The sequence below is a fragment of the Cebus imitator genome, unplaced genomic scaffold (assembly GCF_001604975.1).
Source record: "Cebus imitator isolate Cc_AM_T3 unplaced genomic scaffold, Cebus_imitator-1.0 Scaffold74, whole genome shotgun sequence".
Classification (NCBI taxonomy): domain Eukaryota; kingdom Metazoa; phylum Chordata; class Mammalia; order Primates; family Cebidae; genus Cebus; species Cebus imitator.
In genome coordinates, this window is record NW_016107389.1 from 4,040,890 (window position 1) to 4,058,716 (window position 17,827).

General features: G+C 34.6%; 1 protein-coding gene across 9 annotated transcripts in view; it reads right to left on the reverse strand.

Annotated features, from left to right (window-relative positions):
- DMXL1 (Dmx like 1) overlaps positions 1–17,827 on the reverse strand; it is a 174,824-nt gene that overhangs the window by 39,157 nt on the left and 117,840 nt on the right. For 6 of the 9 annotated variants that reach the window (XR_001826286.2, XM_017531876.2, XM_017531873.2 and 3 more), the window contains 5 exons: positions 16,022–16,155; positions 13,529–13,614; positions 12,035–12,236; positions 6,589–6,706; positions 3,465–3,527 (listed from right to left, as the gene is read on the reverse strand). Coding sequence is in view for 8 of the 9 variants with exons in the window: in XM_017531876.2 (XP_017387365.1) it covers positions 3,465–3,527; positions 6,589–6,706; positions 12,035–12,236; positions 13,529–13,614; positions 16,022–16,155 (603 nt within the window). In the remaining variant the exon portion in view is untranslated. The remainder of the gene's footprint in view (positions 1–3,464; positions 3,528–6,588; positions 6,707–12,034; positions 12,237–13,528; positions 13,615–16,021; positions 16,156–17,827) is intronic. The other 3 variants (XM_017531877.2, XM_037739737.1, XM_017531879.2) reach the window with 1 other exon arrangement.

Genomic DNA, 17,827 nt, shown 5'->3' on the forward strand with positions numbered 1-17,827 from the left:
AAAAAAAAAAAAAAAAAAAAAAAAAAAAAAAAAAAAAGGCAAAAGAACTTAGATAAATATACTTGAAGGACTTACAACACATGATTTCAAGATGTATTATAACATTGTAGTTATAAAGACAGTGAGCTATTACCATAAAGATGGATCAATGGCCCAAAATAGGGACTCCAGAATTAGACTGACACACCTCTGTCAATTGATTTTTGAAAAGGAGGAAGAGGTAGTTTAGTGGAGGAAAAGATAATCTTTTCAACAAATAATGCTGAAACAACTGACATACAGATGCAACAACACAACTACAGTAACAAAGAACTGAGGTCCATACTTATTTACACCATGTAAACAAATTAACTTGAAATGGATTATGGACCTAAATGTAATACTAAAACTCTGAACACATAGAACAGGAGAAAATCTTTGTGATCTTAGGTTAGGCAAAGGTTTCTTAAAAAGAGCACCAAAAAGAAAATGAATAACCAGAAATAATATGTTAGACATCATCAAAATTAAGAATTTCTGCACTTCAAAAGACCTTGTGGCCGGGGGTAGTGGCTCACACCCCTAATCCCAGCACTTTAGAAGGTTGAGGTGGGCAGATTACTTGAGGCCAGGAGCTCGAGACCAGCCTAGGCAATACAGCGAAACCCCATCTACTCATCTGCTAAAAATACAAAAATTAGCTGGGTGTGGCGGTGCATGCCTAAGGCATGAGAATTGCTTGTACCCAGGAGGTGGAGGTTGCAGTGAGCTAACAGACAACCCACAGGGTAAGGGAAACTATTTGCAAATCACATTTGTGATAAACAATTTTTATCCAGAACATACAAATAACTGTTTAAATTCAATCAAGAAAACAAGCAAGCTAATAAAAATAAACACAGATTTAAAGACACTTCATGCAAAAAGACAGACAAACAGCAAATAAGCTTGTGATAAGATGCTCAATGCAAATTAAAGCCACAATGAACTACTACGACATACCTAAGAGAATGGTTAAAATGAAACTGTAGACTACACTAACTGTTGGAATGTGATGCAAGGCTGGGCATAGCGGATCACACCTGTAATCCCAGCCCTTCGGGAGGCTAAGGTGGGAAGATTACTTGAGCCCAGAAGTTTGAGACAAGCCTAAGCAACACGGAGAAACCCCAGCTTTACAAAAAATTAAAAAATGAGCTGGGCATAGTGGTGCGTGCCTGTAGTCCCAGCTGCTCAGAAGGCTGAGGCAAGAGGACTGTTTAAGCCTGGGAGGTCGAGGCTGCAGTGAGCCGTAATCACACCACTGTACTCCAGCCTGGGAGACACAGAGAGACCCTATCTTAAAAAAAAAGAATGTGATGCAACAGGGATTTCATACACCACCCATTGAGAATGTATAAATGGTACAACTACCTTGGAAAATATCTGAACAGTTTCACAAAATATTTAACATACATCTACCATATGATCCAGTCTTTTCACTCCTAGGCATTTACACAAGAGAAATGAAAGCATATTTCCATAAAATGTGACTTGTACATGAATATTCAAAGCAGCCTTATTTGGAATAGCTCCAAAATAAAATCACCTCAAGAGTTCATTAACAGGTAAATAAACTATGGCAATCCATACAATGTAATAAACATCATAATAAAAAAGAATGAACTACTAAAACACACAACATGGATAAATCTTGAAATAATTATGCTAAGTCAATGGACACAGACTGTAAACCAATAATGGCATATTATATTATTCTATTTACATAATACTCTAGAAAACAACAAATTAATCTTTAATGCCAGGAAACAGTTTGGTAGTTGCTTGGGGAGGAAGAAGTCACAGGTAAGAGAGAAAAAAAAAAGGGAGGGATTAAATTCTGGGGACTGATGGATATAATCATTATCCTGGTTGTGGTGATGGCTGTGCTAGAGAATACACATGCCAAATTGAAAAGTTGCACACTTTAAATATATATATTTTAAGTCAGGCATACCTTATGAAGATTTTTTTAAAACCATATAGCAGTGGGCTTGGAAAATGATGGCCAAAATAGTTATGATGTTAACCCTCCCCTCAAAAAGACTGCATTTTGATGTAGTATGAAGATGACTATAGAAATACAACATTATAATTATTAATATTTTATAAATAATATCAAAACAAAAATCTTCGGATAAGAATTCCCGATAATGTATAGAGAGTAGTAAGCAATCATCATTACCCAGGCAAGGAAAATTGTTAGCTGAATAAATGTTTGAATTATATTCCCTAAAAACTCCCAAAGGCCATTAAAAATTTTCAAAGTATGAATCATATATATACTTATTTTGCAAAAGTTTTAGTTATACTATACACTTGATATCAAATCAGGCCTTTTAATTAATTGCACATAATTATTTCTCTTATTTTACCAAAGGATTCCCGTTGGAAAGAATAAAAGGTAGAAATTAGTAGCCATAAAATTTTTTTTGAGAAAGTTTTCACTTAAAAATCACTGCTGAGATTGTTTTAAATACAGAACATGAAAAATATGAGTTAAATATCAACTTCATAAAGTCACAACTGAATTGGCTGGGTGCAGTGGCTCACATCTATAATTCTAGCAGTTTAGGAGGCTAAAGTGGATGGATCACCTGAGGTCAGGAGTTTGACATCAGCCTGGCCAACATGGTAAAATCCCACCTGTACTAAAAATACAAAAGAAATCAGCCAGGTGTGATGGCAGGTGCCTATAGTCCCTGCTACTCAGGAGGCTGAGGCAGGAGAATTGCTTGAACCCGGAGGCGGGGGCAGGGGTGGTTGTTGGGGGTTGCAGTGAACTGAAACTGTGCCACTTTACTCCAGCCTGGGTAAAACAGCGAAGCTCCGTCTCAAAAATAAAAAATAAAATAAAATAAAGTCATAGTTGAATATGCAATCACAGAATACCTAGGAGTTATTTCATAATTATACAGATTCTCATCCTTTGTGCTTTGGCTCTCAAGTACAATGAGTACTTCCTATGTATCCCAAGGCACTTTGCTACATTCTATTCCTACCAGTAGAATAAATGCTATAAAACAGTATTTACTATATTTTTAAGAATGAATATCCTAGGATATTAATATCATATAATATTAATTCTTAAAATTATAGGAGAGAATTTTAACCCCAAATGTGATACTTGCAGAATTAAACAATACTACTAAACAATTGCTATTGTAATCATATGTATTTAGATCTTTAGTTGTATTTACTCAAAAAAATCTGTAGCCAAAACAAGATACATTCAACTCTCTTTAAAATTGCATTCTCTTATCTAACAAAACAGAAATAACTTTTACAATTGCAATATTTAAGCTGTTAAAATAAAAGGAGAATAATTTGAGGGAATAATACTTTAATTCCATTGGAAACAAAGACCAGTTTAAAACTAAAATGCAAATACTTTGTTTTTTGTGAAAGAATGCAATTTCTAATTTCAGTTGAATGATATTTTGTACCTTATTGATGTTTGGCTCCTCCATCATAGAATTTTTGATGATTTCACTGTTGTCCTCTAATGACTTCATCAAGAAAGAATAACCACATGACAAAGAGTAAAGATGAGATGTAACATGCAAAATACTGGGGATTGATTAAATTTTATATTTTAAAACAAATTTACTAGAAAAGAACACTATATGGAGTTACTATTCTTAAAACTTTATACACTTTATAAGAAGCATGTATGAAGGTGCATGGTTAGGAAATGAGAAAAATTTAATCCCTCAGAACTTATTAACCACCACTATAAGTTTTATTCTGTCCCTAAGAAGTTTTTACTCAATTTCAAAATGTTGACATTAAAATACGATTGAAACCAAAGTACTTTATATTAAAATAAATAAAATAACCAGAGCTACTGGTGTCAGAGTACTATCAACCTAAAATTAAAGTTGAATTATTCTCTTAACTCGCTGCTATGTCTTATCTCCGTATCTGAACCTTCAGGAAAATCTCTGGATTAGGAAATTTCAGTTTCTACATTTATCTAATTCTTTTCCACTGAGGTAGGCAGAAGCAGTCAATAAATTGCTGGGAAGCACACATACTTCTTAAAAGGGAATAGTAGTACTTGCTAAAGAAAGAGTTCTTCCAAGACTTTTAGTTCTTCTCAGAAAGTCAAGCAAAACAAAACAAAACAAAAACAGAAAAAGGACTGGGAACAACAGGAGTTGTCAAGTCTCAATTTTTTATTAAGAATGACTTTATCTGCAGTTGTCTGTATTTTCTATTTAAGTACAAAGACAGAAGACATTCTATTTTAAAACACATGTACCAGTAAACTTTACTATATAGGAAAAGATCTGAGAATAAACCAGGATTTTAAGGTCAGATGAAGAAACCGTAAAATTTCATTTTCAAACACATAAAGAAATAAAGAGCGAGCAGTTCTCAAAATACTCTCCCATCACCTGCCATCCAAAATACAGAGCCTGTCATATATCTCCTAACCATCTGGAAAGTCACAGTGACTTCGACTAAAATAAGTATAACCATTATTTTAGAAAAATAAGAGATGGAAGATGACTTTGTTAATACTAAAAATAGGCTAGTAACCTTTCCAGTAACATTAATTTTATACCAACTCTATAAAGATTCTATTTAATTCCATTCAAATCTATGTTTTACTATATAAAATTTTTCTTTTCGTATTCTTTATCAAAAAGACACTATTTTTAAGAGTACTATTATCAAGAATAAAACAATAAAGTAGTCACAACAAACTTTTAATAACCACCATTAATTGTGTCAAGGTTTAAATAAGTTAAATCTATCAAAACATTGCAAAGGGGTAGTATTATGCATAAAAAGAGACAAAATTCAGAGAAAATATTTAGCTTACTGATAGTCACAAAACAGTTCAACATTCATGTTCATGCTTCTGATTAAAATAATTACAATAAAAATAATTTAAAAATTTTCTTGAGATATCATGAAACTCCAAAGAATAACAAATTTTAAAATGTGTGTATGCCTATTATTTGCTATGTTTATGCATTCTGGCTTGATTATACTACTTTTTTCCTTAATGACTCTATTCCTGAATCAATTAGACAATCTAATGGCCCAAGAGTTTTTTTGTTTTGTTTTCAGAATTACTTCATTTCCCAAATGCCCGAAATATATCAGCAGTAGAAAGGTAAGTTTTTTTGTAAGTTTAATAAAATATGCCAATTTAAAAACAGTTAAAAAAACAAATGAACTACATTCATGTTTGTCTAAATTTCAATGTTATACCAAGGTACTCAGGTCAGAAGTCTTCTAAGTCAGTAAGAATACTACATACTATTTCCTGACTTGGTTGATTTGAATATATTTACAAAATGAGGCAAATAGTAATAATAGCATATACAGTTTCCTCTTACAAATTATACTTAAATTGACAGCCAATGAGATATATATGTAATTTTCCTTTAAGGCAGAAAGGTTAGATGTCATCTTGCTTTTTGCTTACTTGCCTATTGTGAAGCCATTCAACTTATTTCTCTAACTGAAATATCTTCAGTGCTTGCAACTTCAAACACTGTACAAAGCTTGCTTTCAGACTAGTTCACTGCTACTCAAAATGTGGTTCACATACTGATTATCAGTTCTGAACCCTTTGCTACCAGTCCAGGAGACATAAAGAATTGACTACATCACTATGTTTACTGTTTAGTTCACTGGAATTTTTTAGTAACAAAACTTTCTCAATGAAGAAGGCAAGTTCCCCATATCATCAAACTGGTACTTATTACTAGCACTAAACTAAATGACCAAAAAAAAATTTTTTTTTTATTTTGATGATATTATCAAGGTATAAGCAACCAGTTACAGTATATGTTAATTAGGGTTTGTAACATTTCATTAATTTAAACATAATCCACAGAAAAGAAAATGTACATATTTAAAAAGTTGGCCGCATGCAGTGGCTCAAGCCTGTAATCTTAGCACTTTGAGAGGCCAAGGCAGGTAGATCTCCTGAGCTCAGGAATTCAAGACCACTCTGGGCAATATGATGAAACCCTGTCTCTACCAAAAATACAAAAAAATTAGCTGGGCATGGTGGTGCACTCCTGTGGTCCCAGCTAAGTGGGGGCTGAGTGGGAGGATCGCTTAAGCTTGGGAGGCAGAGGTTGCAGGGAGCTGAAATGCTGCCACTGTACTCCAACCTGGGTGACAGAGTGACATTCCATTTCAAAAAAAATAAATAAAAAATCTTCAGTATACAAACCTAGTTACAATTAAACTTCTAAGATAGACTTCTTTTAACTGTCACATGAAAATCATAGAAAATTTCTATCTTGTCTCTTAAATTGATGATCACGACAATTCAAAATACAAGAAACAAGATGTGGAATCTTAAACTTTTTTTTTTTTTTTTTGAGAAAAAAGTCCCAAATACATTTGAATTAATTAAATTAAATTGATTTATGAAAACACTGCCCCTCTTCTAAATCATACTTTTCTAAGCATTAATTGTCTATGTTTATGATATAAAACGTGTTTTCAAAAAAATCTGTAACATATAATTCATTTTAATGGTTACATGATAATATAAGACTTCAATAATAAAATAAACAGATTTTAACTTATACAGACCTCATTTAGACACCGTTTCTTTGTGAATATATTTTTGATAAAGGTTTCCTGAATTTCTTCCTGCTTCACCAAGTACTGCCAAAGCCTCTTCACAGACAGTGCCAGATGGTGTCTGGATCTACAGAGAGAGACAGTAAATTTAATTACACACTTTGGAGATTTCTGATTAACTTGATCACAATTCCTTGGTGCCATATGAATGTTTATTATAATAAATTAACTGCAATCAGACTATATGACTGGAGGCAGATCATATCGCCAACCTTTTCCTTAAATAAGATAGTATATAATTCAGACTTTGTGGACAGATGGTCTCTGTCACAACTACTCAAGTCTGATATTGCATGGGTAAAGTAACCCTTCAAAATAATTGGGACCAGAAGTATTTTGAATTTCATATATTTTCAGATTTTGAAATATTTGGATATATATGTCTAAATTCTAAATTCATTTATGCTTCTTTCATACACTTCTTATATGCATAATCTGAAGGTGAGAAATTACATATCTATACATATTACATATATATATATATCTATATATATAAAATATGTATGTATTTTTTTTAAGTTGAGTCTCAATCTGTGGCCCAGCCTGGAGTGCAAGGGGTCAATGTTGGCTCACTGCAACCTCCACCTCCTGGGTTCAAGCAATTCTCCTGCCTCAGCCTTTCGAGTAGCTGGGATTATAGGCACCTGCTATACCTGGCTAATTTTTGTGTTTTTAGTAGAGATGGGGTTTCACCATATTGGCAGGTGGTCTCAAACTCCTGACTTCAGGTGATCCACCTGCTTTGGCCTTCCAAAATGCTGGGATTACAGGCAGAGAAGGTAAGAAATTCTATTTTTAATAACTGTGTACATGAAACAAAGTTTGTGTTAAATACTTATACATGGCATTTTCCACTTACAGCATCATGTTGGTACTCAAAAAAATTTGAATTTTGGAGCATTTCAGATCCTAGATTTTAGGATTAGGGACTGTCAACTTGTAGTGGGAAAGCAGTCATTGGCAACATGCAATTGAGAGTTATGGCTATAATCCAATAAAACTTTATTCAAAGAAGCATGAGAAGTCTAGATTTCACCTGTGGGGATGGCCATAGTTTGTTGATTCCCTAACCTAGGGCCATAGGATCTAACAAAAATAGAATGCTTTACCAAAATCTCTGGGACACAGCTAAGGCAGCATTAAGAGGGAAATTCATAGCACTAAATGACCACATCAAAAAGTTAGAAAGATCTCAAATTAACAACCTAATATTACAATTGAAAAAAAAATCAAAGAAGCAAGAACAAATAAACCCAAAAGGTAGCAGAAGATAAGAAATAACAAAAATGAGAGCTGAACTGAAAGAAATTGAGTCACAAAAAACCATTAAAAAAAAATCAACAAATCTAGGAGTTGGTCTTTTGAAAAAAGTGGTAAGATAGACAGACTGCTAGCTAGACTAAGAAGAAAAGAGAGAAGATCCAAATAAACACAATTAGAAATGACCAAGAGGATGTTACTACTGACCCCACAGAAATAAAAATAACCATCAAAAACTACTATGGAGATCTCTATGCACACAGACTATAAAACCTACAAAAGATGTATAAATTCCTGGACACATACACCATCCCAAGACTGGATCTGGAAGAAATAATTCCCTGACCAAACCGATAATGAGCTCTGAGATTGAATCAGTAATAAATAGCATATCAACCAAAAAAAGCACAGAACTGGATGGATGCACAGCCAAATTCTACCAAATGTACAATGAAAAGCTGGTTGCCATTCCTACTAAAACTATTACTAAAAATTGAGGAGATGGAACTCCTCCACAACTAACTCTATGAGGCCAACATTATTCTGATACCAAAACCTGGCAGAGACACAACAAAAAAAGAAAACTTCAAGCCAATATCCTTGATGAATGGTGACACAAAAATCCTCAACAAAATACTTGCAGACCGAATCCAGCAGCATATCAAAAAGCTCATTCACCACAATCAAGTGGGCTTCATCCCCAGGAGCAAGTTTGGCGCAACATATGCAAATCAATAAATATGATGAATCACATAAACAGAACTTAGACAAAAACCACATAATTATCTCAATAGATGAAGAAAAGGCTTTTGATAAAATTCAACATCACTCCCTGTAAAAAGTTAATAAACTAGGTACTGAAAGAACACACTTCAAAATAGTAATAGCCATTTATGACAAACCCACAGCCAGTATCATACTGAATGGGCAAAAGCAGGAAGTATTCTCCTTGAAAACCAACACAAGACAAGAATGCTCTCTCTCACCACTCCTATTCAGCTTAGTATTGAAAGTCCTGGCCAAAGCAATCAGGAAAGAGAAAGAAAGAAAAGGCATCCAAATAGGAAGACAGGAAGTAAACTAACCCTGTTTGCTGATGACATGATTCTAATTATAGAAAACCCCATGTCTCAGCCCAAAAGCTCCTAGATCTGATAAACAACTTAGCAAAGTTTCAAAATACAAAAATAAATGTACAAGAAATCACTAGCATTCCTATACACCAACAACAGACCTCATTTAGACATGAAAGCTGTCCCATTCACAACTGCCACAAAAAGAATAAAATTCCCAAGTATACAGCTAACCAGAGGGTGAAAGAGATTTCAGTGAGAATCAAAACACTGCCCAAAGAAACCAGATAAGGTACAAATGAAAAAAGTATCCCATGTTCATGGATAAGAAATCATTAAAGTGGCCATTGCGCCCAAAACAATTTACAGATTCAATGCTGCTCCTACTAAACTACCAACAACATTCTTCACAGAACTAGAGAAATCTATTTTAAAATTCGTATGTAACCAAAACACAGCCTGAATAGCAAGGCAATCTTAAGGAAAAAGAACAAAATTGGAATCACATTACCTGATTTCGAAGTATAAAACAAATAAAATACAGTAACCAGAACAGAATATACTGGTACAAAAATAGGCACACTGGCCACTGGAACAAAAAAAGAACCAGGAAATAAGGTGACAGAACTCCCTCTGAACATCTGATCTTCGACAAACGTGACAAAAACAAGCAATCAAGAAAAGACCCCCTATTCTATAAATGGTACTGGGATAACTGGCTAGCATATTCAGAAGATTGAGGCTGAACCCTTTCCCTGCAACATACACAAAAATCAACTCAAGACGTATTAAAGACTTTCATGTAAAACCAAAAGCTATAAAAATTTTGGTGGACAACCTATGCAATACCACCCTGGGCACAGGAACAGGCAAAGATTTTATGACAAGGACGCCAAAAGCAATTGCAACAAAACCAAAAATTGACAAATGGGATCTAATTAAACTTAAGAGCTTCCACACAACAAAAGAAACTATCACCAGAGTAAACAGACAACCTACAGAATGGGAGAAAAGTTTTTCAAACTATGTACCTGACAAAGATCTAATATCCAGCATCTATAAGGAACTTCAACAGATTTACAAAAGAAAAACAAACAACACCATTAGAAAGTGGGCAAAGAACATAAACAGACACTTTACAAAAGAAGACATACATGTGGCCAACGAGCATATGAAAAAGCTCAGTATCACTGATGATTTGAGAAAAGCAAATCAAATGCACAATGATATACCATCTCACACCATTCAGAATGGGTATCATTAAAAAATAACAAATTATTTATAAAAAATAACAGATTCTGGGAAGATAGCAGAGAAAAGGGAACATGTATGCACTGTCAGTGGGAATGTAAATTAGTTCAACCATTGTGGAAAGCAGTAGAGTAATTCCTCAAAATAGAACTATCATTTGACTCAGCAATCCCATTACTGGGTATATACCTAGGATAATACAAATCATTCTACCATAAAAGACACAAGCACACAAGTGTTCATTGCAGCATTATTCACAATAGCAAAGACATGGAACCCACCTAAATGCCAATCGGTGACAGACTGGATAAAGAAAATGTTGTACAGATATAAGAAATACTATGCAGCCATAAAAAAGAATGAGATCATGTCTTTTGCAGGAACATGGATTGATCTGGAAGCTACTATCCTTAGTAAACTAATGCAAGAACACAAAACCAAATACTTTACGTTCTTACTTACAAGTGGGAGCTAAATGTTGAGAACTAATGAACACAAAGAAGGGAACAACAGACAATGGGGTCTACTTAAAGGTGGAGAGGGGAGCGAGAAGAGAAAGAGGATCAGAAAAAATAACTATTGGGAGCCAGGTGTGGTGGCTCACAGCTGAAATCCCAGCACTTTGGGAGGTTGCGGCAGGCAGATTGCTTGAGCTCAGGAAATCAAGACCAGCCTGGTAACAAGGTAAAACCCCATCTCTATAAAAAAATATAAAAAATTAGCTGGGCATGGTGGTGTGTGCCTATGGGCCCAGCTACTGAGGAGGCTGAGCCAGGAGGATCGTTTGCGCATGGGAGGTGGAGGTTGCAGTGAGCTGTGATCATGCCACTGTACTCCAGTCTGGTTAACAGAGTGAGACTCTGTCTCCAAAAAAGAAAAAATAACTACTGGGTACCAGGCTTAGTACTACCTGGGTGATGAAATGATGAAATAATCTGTAGGACAAATCCTCATGATATCAGTTTATTTCTGGGTTCTCTATTTTGTTCCACTGGTCTATGTGTCTATTTTTGTACCAGTACCATACTGTTTAGTTACTGTTGCTTTGCAGTATAGTTTAAAGTCAGGTGATGTGATACCTTTGTTCTTTTTGCTAAGGATTACTTTGGCTATTCCAGCCCTCTTTTGGTTCCACGTGAATTTTAGAACAATTTTTTTCTAATTCTGTGAAGAATGATGTTGGTAATTTGACAGGAACAGTGCTGAATCTGTTGACTGATTGTTTAGTGCTATAAACTTTCCTAGTAACACTTTTGTGGCCAGTTATTTTGAATAGCATTGCTCTAAAGCAGGCATTAATAAACTACAGCTCACAGTCCAAATCTAGCCTACCTACCATTTTAAGGAATAAATTTTATTAGACAATAACCGAATATATTTGTGTACATGTTGTCTATGGTTGCTTTTACTCTACAATGGCAGGGTTGAGTAGTTGTGACAAGAATGTACAGCCCAAAAAGTAAAACACCTATTTTAAAAACAGTACTCAGGTCAGGTGTAGTGGCTCACGTCTATAATCCCAGCACTTTGGGAGGCTGAGGCAGGTGAATCACCTGAGGAGTTTGAGACCAGCCTGGCCAACATAGTGAAACCCTGTCTCTACTAAGAATACAAAAATTAACTGGGTGTGGTGGTGGGTGCCTGTAATCCCAGTTACTCAGGAGGCTGAGGCAGGAGAATTGCTTGAACCTGGGAGGCGGAGTTGCAGTGAGCTGAGACTGTGCTATTGCACTCCAGCCTGGACAACAGAGCAAAATGCCACCTCAAAAAACAAACAAAAAAACTCAAACAGTATTCATAAGAAAACCTACTTGAAAGGAGTGTTTGTAGGTTCCAGTAAAGCTTTGTGGCGGAGAATTGCAGGACCTGCAGACAAATTCTCTTCAGAGATATGACTTGAGATATAATTTTGAGGTGGCCCACCATGGATTTCAAGTCGTCGGAGAAGAACTTGTTCCCAACACTGAAGAGTTTTTAGAACCGCATGACAAAGAGGTGAACTGACTGGAAGCTCTAAATGGGAACATTGATCCATATTAATCTTATGCAGTAAAATGCCATATTTAATTTTAAGAAACACTGAAATGAGAGAGGGGAGAATGGATGCAGGAAAAAAGGAAAAAGAAAAGAAGAGACTGAGATGAAATATTAACATACACTTTGGCAGGGAAGATGTGCAAGGTGAGGTGGGCATAGAAACCCAGTAGATTACCAAAGGTATGCCATAAATCTGTGTAAGTATTTCAACATTACTGCTTCTGACTTTAATATCACAAGAAAAAATGTATCTGAAGATTATGAAAATATGTGTGGGGAGAAAATTAATCGCTTTAAATCAAGCTTGTCCAACCCATGGCCTGCAGGCTGCCTGCGGCCCAAGAAAGCTTTGAATGAGGCCCAACACAAATTCGTAAACTTTCTTAAAATACAAGATTTTGTTGTGATTTTTCTTTTTAGCTCATCATCTATTGTAAGCATGAGTGTATTTTATGTGTGGCCCAAGGCAATTCTTTTTCTTCCCATGTGGCCCAGGGAAGCCAAAAGAATTGGGCACCCCTACTTTAATTTTTATCAGACTAATTTCCGTATGGCATATAACTCTTTAAGATCTATAGATAATGAAAACAATAGATAAAGTTAAAAAAATTACATAATACTTGCCATGAAACTCAGCACTTTCCAGTTCTGCCCATCCATATCCTTTCAGTCCTGATCCCACTTTCCACTTTTAGCTATTCCTACTACTTATCTCCTATATCTAAATAACATGCTTAATACTTAATTCTTCAATTTTAGAAATGATCTACTGATTTACTACTATGGCATGATGAGAATAAACTCTTCTCTCTATCATTATGAAAGAGTCTCATAAAAATTTTTGGTTAAATTGGTATTCTTGTGTTTACCTTATTATATATACAGAACTATAGTTCATAGCTGAATCACTTAGCATATTATCATGCCCCTTTCTTTCCTATATAATCTTTTCCTCCTTTGGAGTTAATAATTGCTAGTGTTTTGCATTTGCTTAGTTTTCTGTCCATTGTAAAATCCTCAACACTTAGCTAGAATAAAAATAGAGTCTCAATATAGTCAATCACATGACATTCAGTGTCCTTGATTTCTTGGATGTTGTCCTCCTCAAGCACCTACCAGTATGACAGATACATTTACAGGTGGTTGGTTTAGTTAAAAGAAATATATCTTCTATAACTAAACATTTTCCCCACTCCAAACAAACAAACAAAACAGAGTAGTAAGTCAAAAGTAATGACACCATTAGTTCATGTTGAGCTATTTATTACCTGCAAGATCGTGACCTGCAAAGGGATAAAAAGTCTTCAAATTGTTGAGCACCAACTGCACCATTGCCAATCGCATCAAGGACCAACTAAAAATAAAGTAATGATGGATCTGTTAATGATTTCTATAGGGATTCAGAAGAGTAAGCTACCCTTTGACTCAACAAATTCCACCATTAGGAATCTATCCTGAATATACCCCTCTACAAAAACAAAATAATATATGCATGTAGTTAATCATGCCAGTATTATCTACTATAGCAGAAGTGTAGAAATAACCAAATTATCGACCAGGAGAGTACTCGCTGAATAACTATTTTTGATCTATGGAATATTAGGGTAACCATAAGGAAGAATGAAGAAGGATCTCTAAGAGTTAATATGGAGTAAGTTTTGGTATGTAGTAATAAATAAAAAGCAAGTTGCAGAATACTGCATGTAGTATGTTACCCTCTCTGCAAGAAAGCAGGAGGAATAAGTTTAGATTGATTCATTTGTTTATTTTTGGAAAAAGAAGGATAAACCAGAAGCTAATAAAAGTGGTTAGCTGTAGAGGATGTACAGAAGAAACTGGATAAACAGAAGTTTAACTAAGACTTGTGATTTTATATTTTTACATTTGATTTAAAAAAATATTTCAGCTTCTCTTTTATTTCAAGTGGAACATATTTATTTCTTAAAAGACTGAATTTTTACTTACTTTTTAATAGTGGTAAAATACAAAAACAAAATTTACCATTTTAGTCATTTTAAAATTTATAGTTCAGGGGCATTAAGTACATTCACATTGTTGGGCAATCACCACCACCATCCATCTCCAGAACTCTTTTCATCTTGCAAAACTGAAACTCTAAATTCATTCCCCATTCTCCCCTGTCCCCAGCCCTTGACAACCACTATTTTATTTTTAGTCTTTATGTATTTCACTATTCTAAGTACTTCATATAAGTGAAATCACATACTGTGTCCCTTTCTGTAACTGATTTATTTCACTTAGCATAATATCAATGTTGTAGCATGTGTTAGAATTTCCTTCCTAATTAAGGCTGAATAATATTCTGTTGAACGTACATAGCACCTTTTGTTTAGTATTTCACCTGTTAAAACACACTTATTTCCTCCTCTTGGTTACTATGAATAATGCTGCTATGAACATGGAATGCATAAATAGCTGTTTCAGGTCCTGTTTTCAATATTTTCAGGTATGTATCCAGAGTAGAAATGCTGGATCATATAGAAATTTTATTTTTAATTTTTTGAGGAACCAGTATACTGTTTTTCATAGTTGATGCACCATTTTACAATTCCCACAAAAGTTACACAAACATTTCAATTTCTCCTCATCCTTCCTAGCACTATTATTTTGCGTTTTTTTTGGTAGCCATCCTGATGGGTGTAAGATGATGTCTCATTGGGGAATTGATTAGCATTTTTCTAATGATTAATAATATTGAGCATCTTTTCATATGCTTATTGGCTATTTTCATATAGTTTTTGGAGAAATGTCTATTCAAGTCCTTTGTTCATTAAAATTTTTTTTGCTATTTTAGAAATATAGATGGGTTTTGCCATGTTGCCTGGGTTGGTCTTGAACTCCTGGGCTCAAACAATCTGACCACCTCAGCCTCCCAAAATGCTGGGCTTATAGGCATAGGCCACCATGCCCAGCCCTTTGTTCAATTTTTAAATTATTTGTCTTTTTGTTATTGAGTTGTACAGTTTGACTTTTAAATGTTTTATGTATTCAAAAAAGTAAAATTCATTTAGCAGGGGGAAAACAACTCAATAAACCAGGAAGTAAAAATCTCATAGTAACTTTTCAATAAAGAATGACTTCATTGTCCCTCAAACATTTACTTCTTTTAGAAAATTTATATTTTTTATCACACCATTAACATACCATGTTTTAGCAAAACATATATGCGTTTTAGATGTAAACATATCAACATAGACAAGATAATATTCTATCATTCATGAATGTAACAACAACACAGTACTGGAGCTAGAGGTGAGCATTTAGCACATTTATGATTTTTATGATATACAGAGTACTTTTTATAGATAGTGCCTATTGACATCTTATAATACTAGTGTTCTGAAAATACTTTATGTTTTCTAGAATAAAACAGTAGAACTTGTTTATGTTAGAGTCCAAAATGCAAGATATAATTTGGAGCAAGATTTGTGAGGAATAATACAAATTACAGAAGGTTCATTCATGGACAACCAAAGGTATGTGAGAAATTATTGTTAAGAAAAGGAATTTGCAAACCACCATGGCATGTGTATACCTATGTAACAATCCTGCATGATCTGCACACGTACCCCAGAACTTAAAGTATAATTTAAAAAAAAAGGAATTTAACAATTTCAACTAAAGAAATCTGAGTTATAATGTGTTATAAAGTCAATAAGCTATTAATTTCACATGTATTTTCAAAAATATTATTTACATAAACCATAACTTAAAAAAACTTAAAATACAATATTCTGTACCTATATGAATTTGAATTAGAATGCTCCTGGAGATGGAAATCTGATGCTAAAACATCATCATCATCATCATCATCACTTTCCAGACTCTCCTCTGAATCATATTCTGCTCTACTTTGAGAAGGCGGTAGAAAAGGCTAAAAAAAGGAAATAATGAAATTCATCAGCCAAATACCTAATTTAATACATCCAAACATATAGTCTAATAGTAACAATTCATCCCATTTGCAGATACTTTATTATAAGAAAGTTAAGCAAATATTATCTTACAATCCTATGCCTTTGACACAACTTGACACAATTCTGTTATTTATTCAACAAAAGTTTATTAAGTATCCACTGTGAGGCAAGAATTCTACCTGATTTAAGAATTTTTAAGACAGATACAGTCACTGCTCTCATTTACATTTTACATGCTAGTGGAAAAGATAGGCAAATAACAGAAAATTAAATACAAATTGTATTAAGTGTTATAAAGAAAAGAAATGGAAAATAAGGAGAATTGAGATAAGCTGATTATGGAAGGCCTTTTTGAAAAGTAAAGAGAGCTGAAGGATCAGAAGGAACAAGCCATATAACAAGAGGGAAGAAAAGCATTTTAGACGGTGGAAACGGAAAGCAGAGAGGCTTTCAGATGGGAAAGAGTTTGGTTTGAGTAACAGTAGTTTGAGTCTACCAAGCAAAAAGATAAAAGTTGGGAGAAAGGTTGAAGAGAATAGCACATGACAGCTCAGACAGGGTCTTGTAGGCCATGGTAAAAGCATGTAAGGGAATGCCATTAATATGTTGTATATAAAGGACAGGTATTGAGATTTATATGCTAAGTATATCACTATGATCACTCACTTATGAGAGAAAAGCTAAATGGCAAGAGTAGAAATGGAGACGTCAGTAACTAAAACAGTAATTGCAGCCTGGATTTAGGTGGTTAGTAATGAAGCTAGAGAGAAATAGTAGATTCAAGACATATTTTGAAGAAAGCACTGACAAATTTGCTGATAGATTTGGAGGGCAAGAGAAGGTGAGGAGAAATGAATGATTCCTAGATTTTTTGCTTGTGCAACTATAAGGATAAAGATGTAATTTCATAAAATGGAAAGACTTTGGGTTTGAGAGGGAAGGTTTTGGGAAAAATCGATATAAAATGCCCAAATCGTGAAGACCAAAATTCATGGGTCAAATAGAAGAGGAAGGATGAAGAAAGAAGATTATGAAGGAATAAATAGTAAGTTTAAGAGAAAAAGCTAGAAGAGGCTGGCATCAAGAGAAAAGCAGAGGGAAGCATTTCAAGGTGGGAGTAGTGAAGAATGCTGAATGATGCTAAAAAGACAGATGAGATAATAGCTTAAATTTTCCATTATATTTGACATGGATATCACCTGAATTTCAACAAGAGCAGTTTCAACGGGAGTAACTAGGCCAGAAAGTTGTATGATAAGTATGAAAGGGAAATAAGGCAGTAGAAAGGAAGTGTGTCTATAGTTTTGAAAAGCTGAGGCCGGGTGTGGTGGCTCATGCCTGTAATCCCAGCACTTTGGGAGGCCAAGGCGGGTGCCTCCCAAAGTGATCACAAGGTCAAAAGATCGAGACTATCCTGGCCGACATGGTCAAATCCCGTCTCTACTGAAAAAAAAAAAAAAATACAAAAATTAGCTGGTTGTGGTGGTGTGTGCCTGTAGTCCCAGCTACTCGGGAGGCTGAGGCAGGAGAATTGCTTGAATCCGGGAGGTGGTGGTTGCAATGAGCTGAGATCATGCCACTGCACTCCAGCCTGGGTGATACAGCAAGCCTCCATCAAAAAAAAAGAAA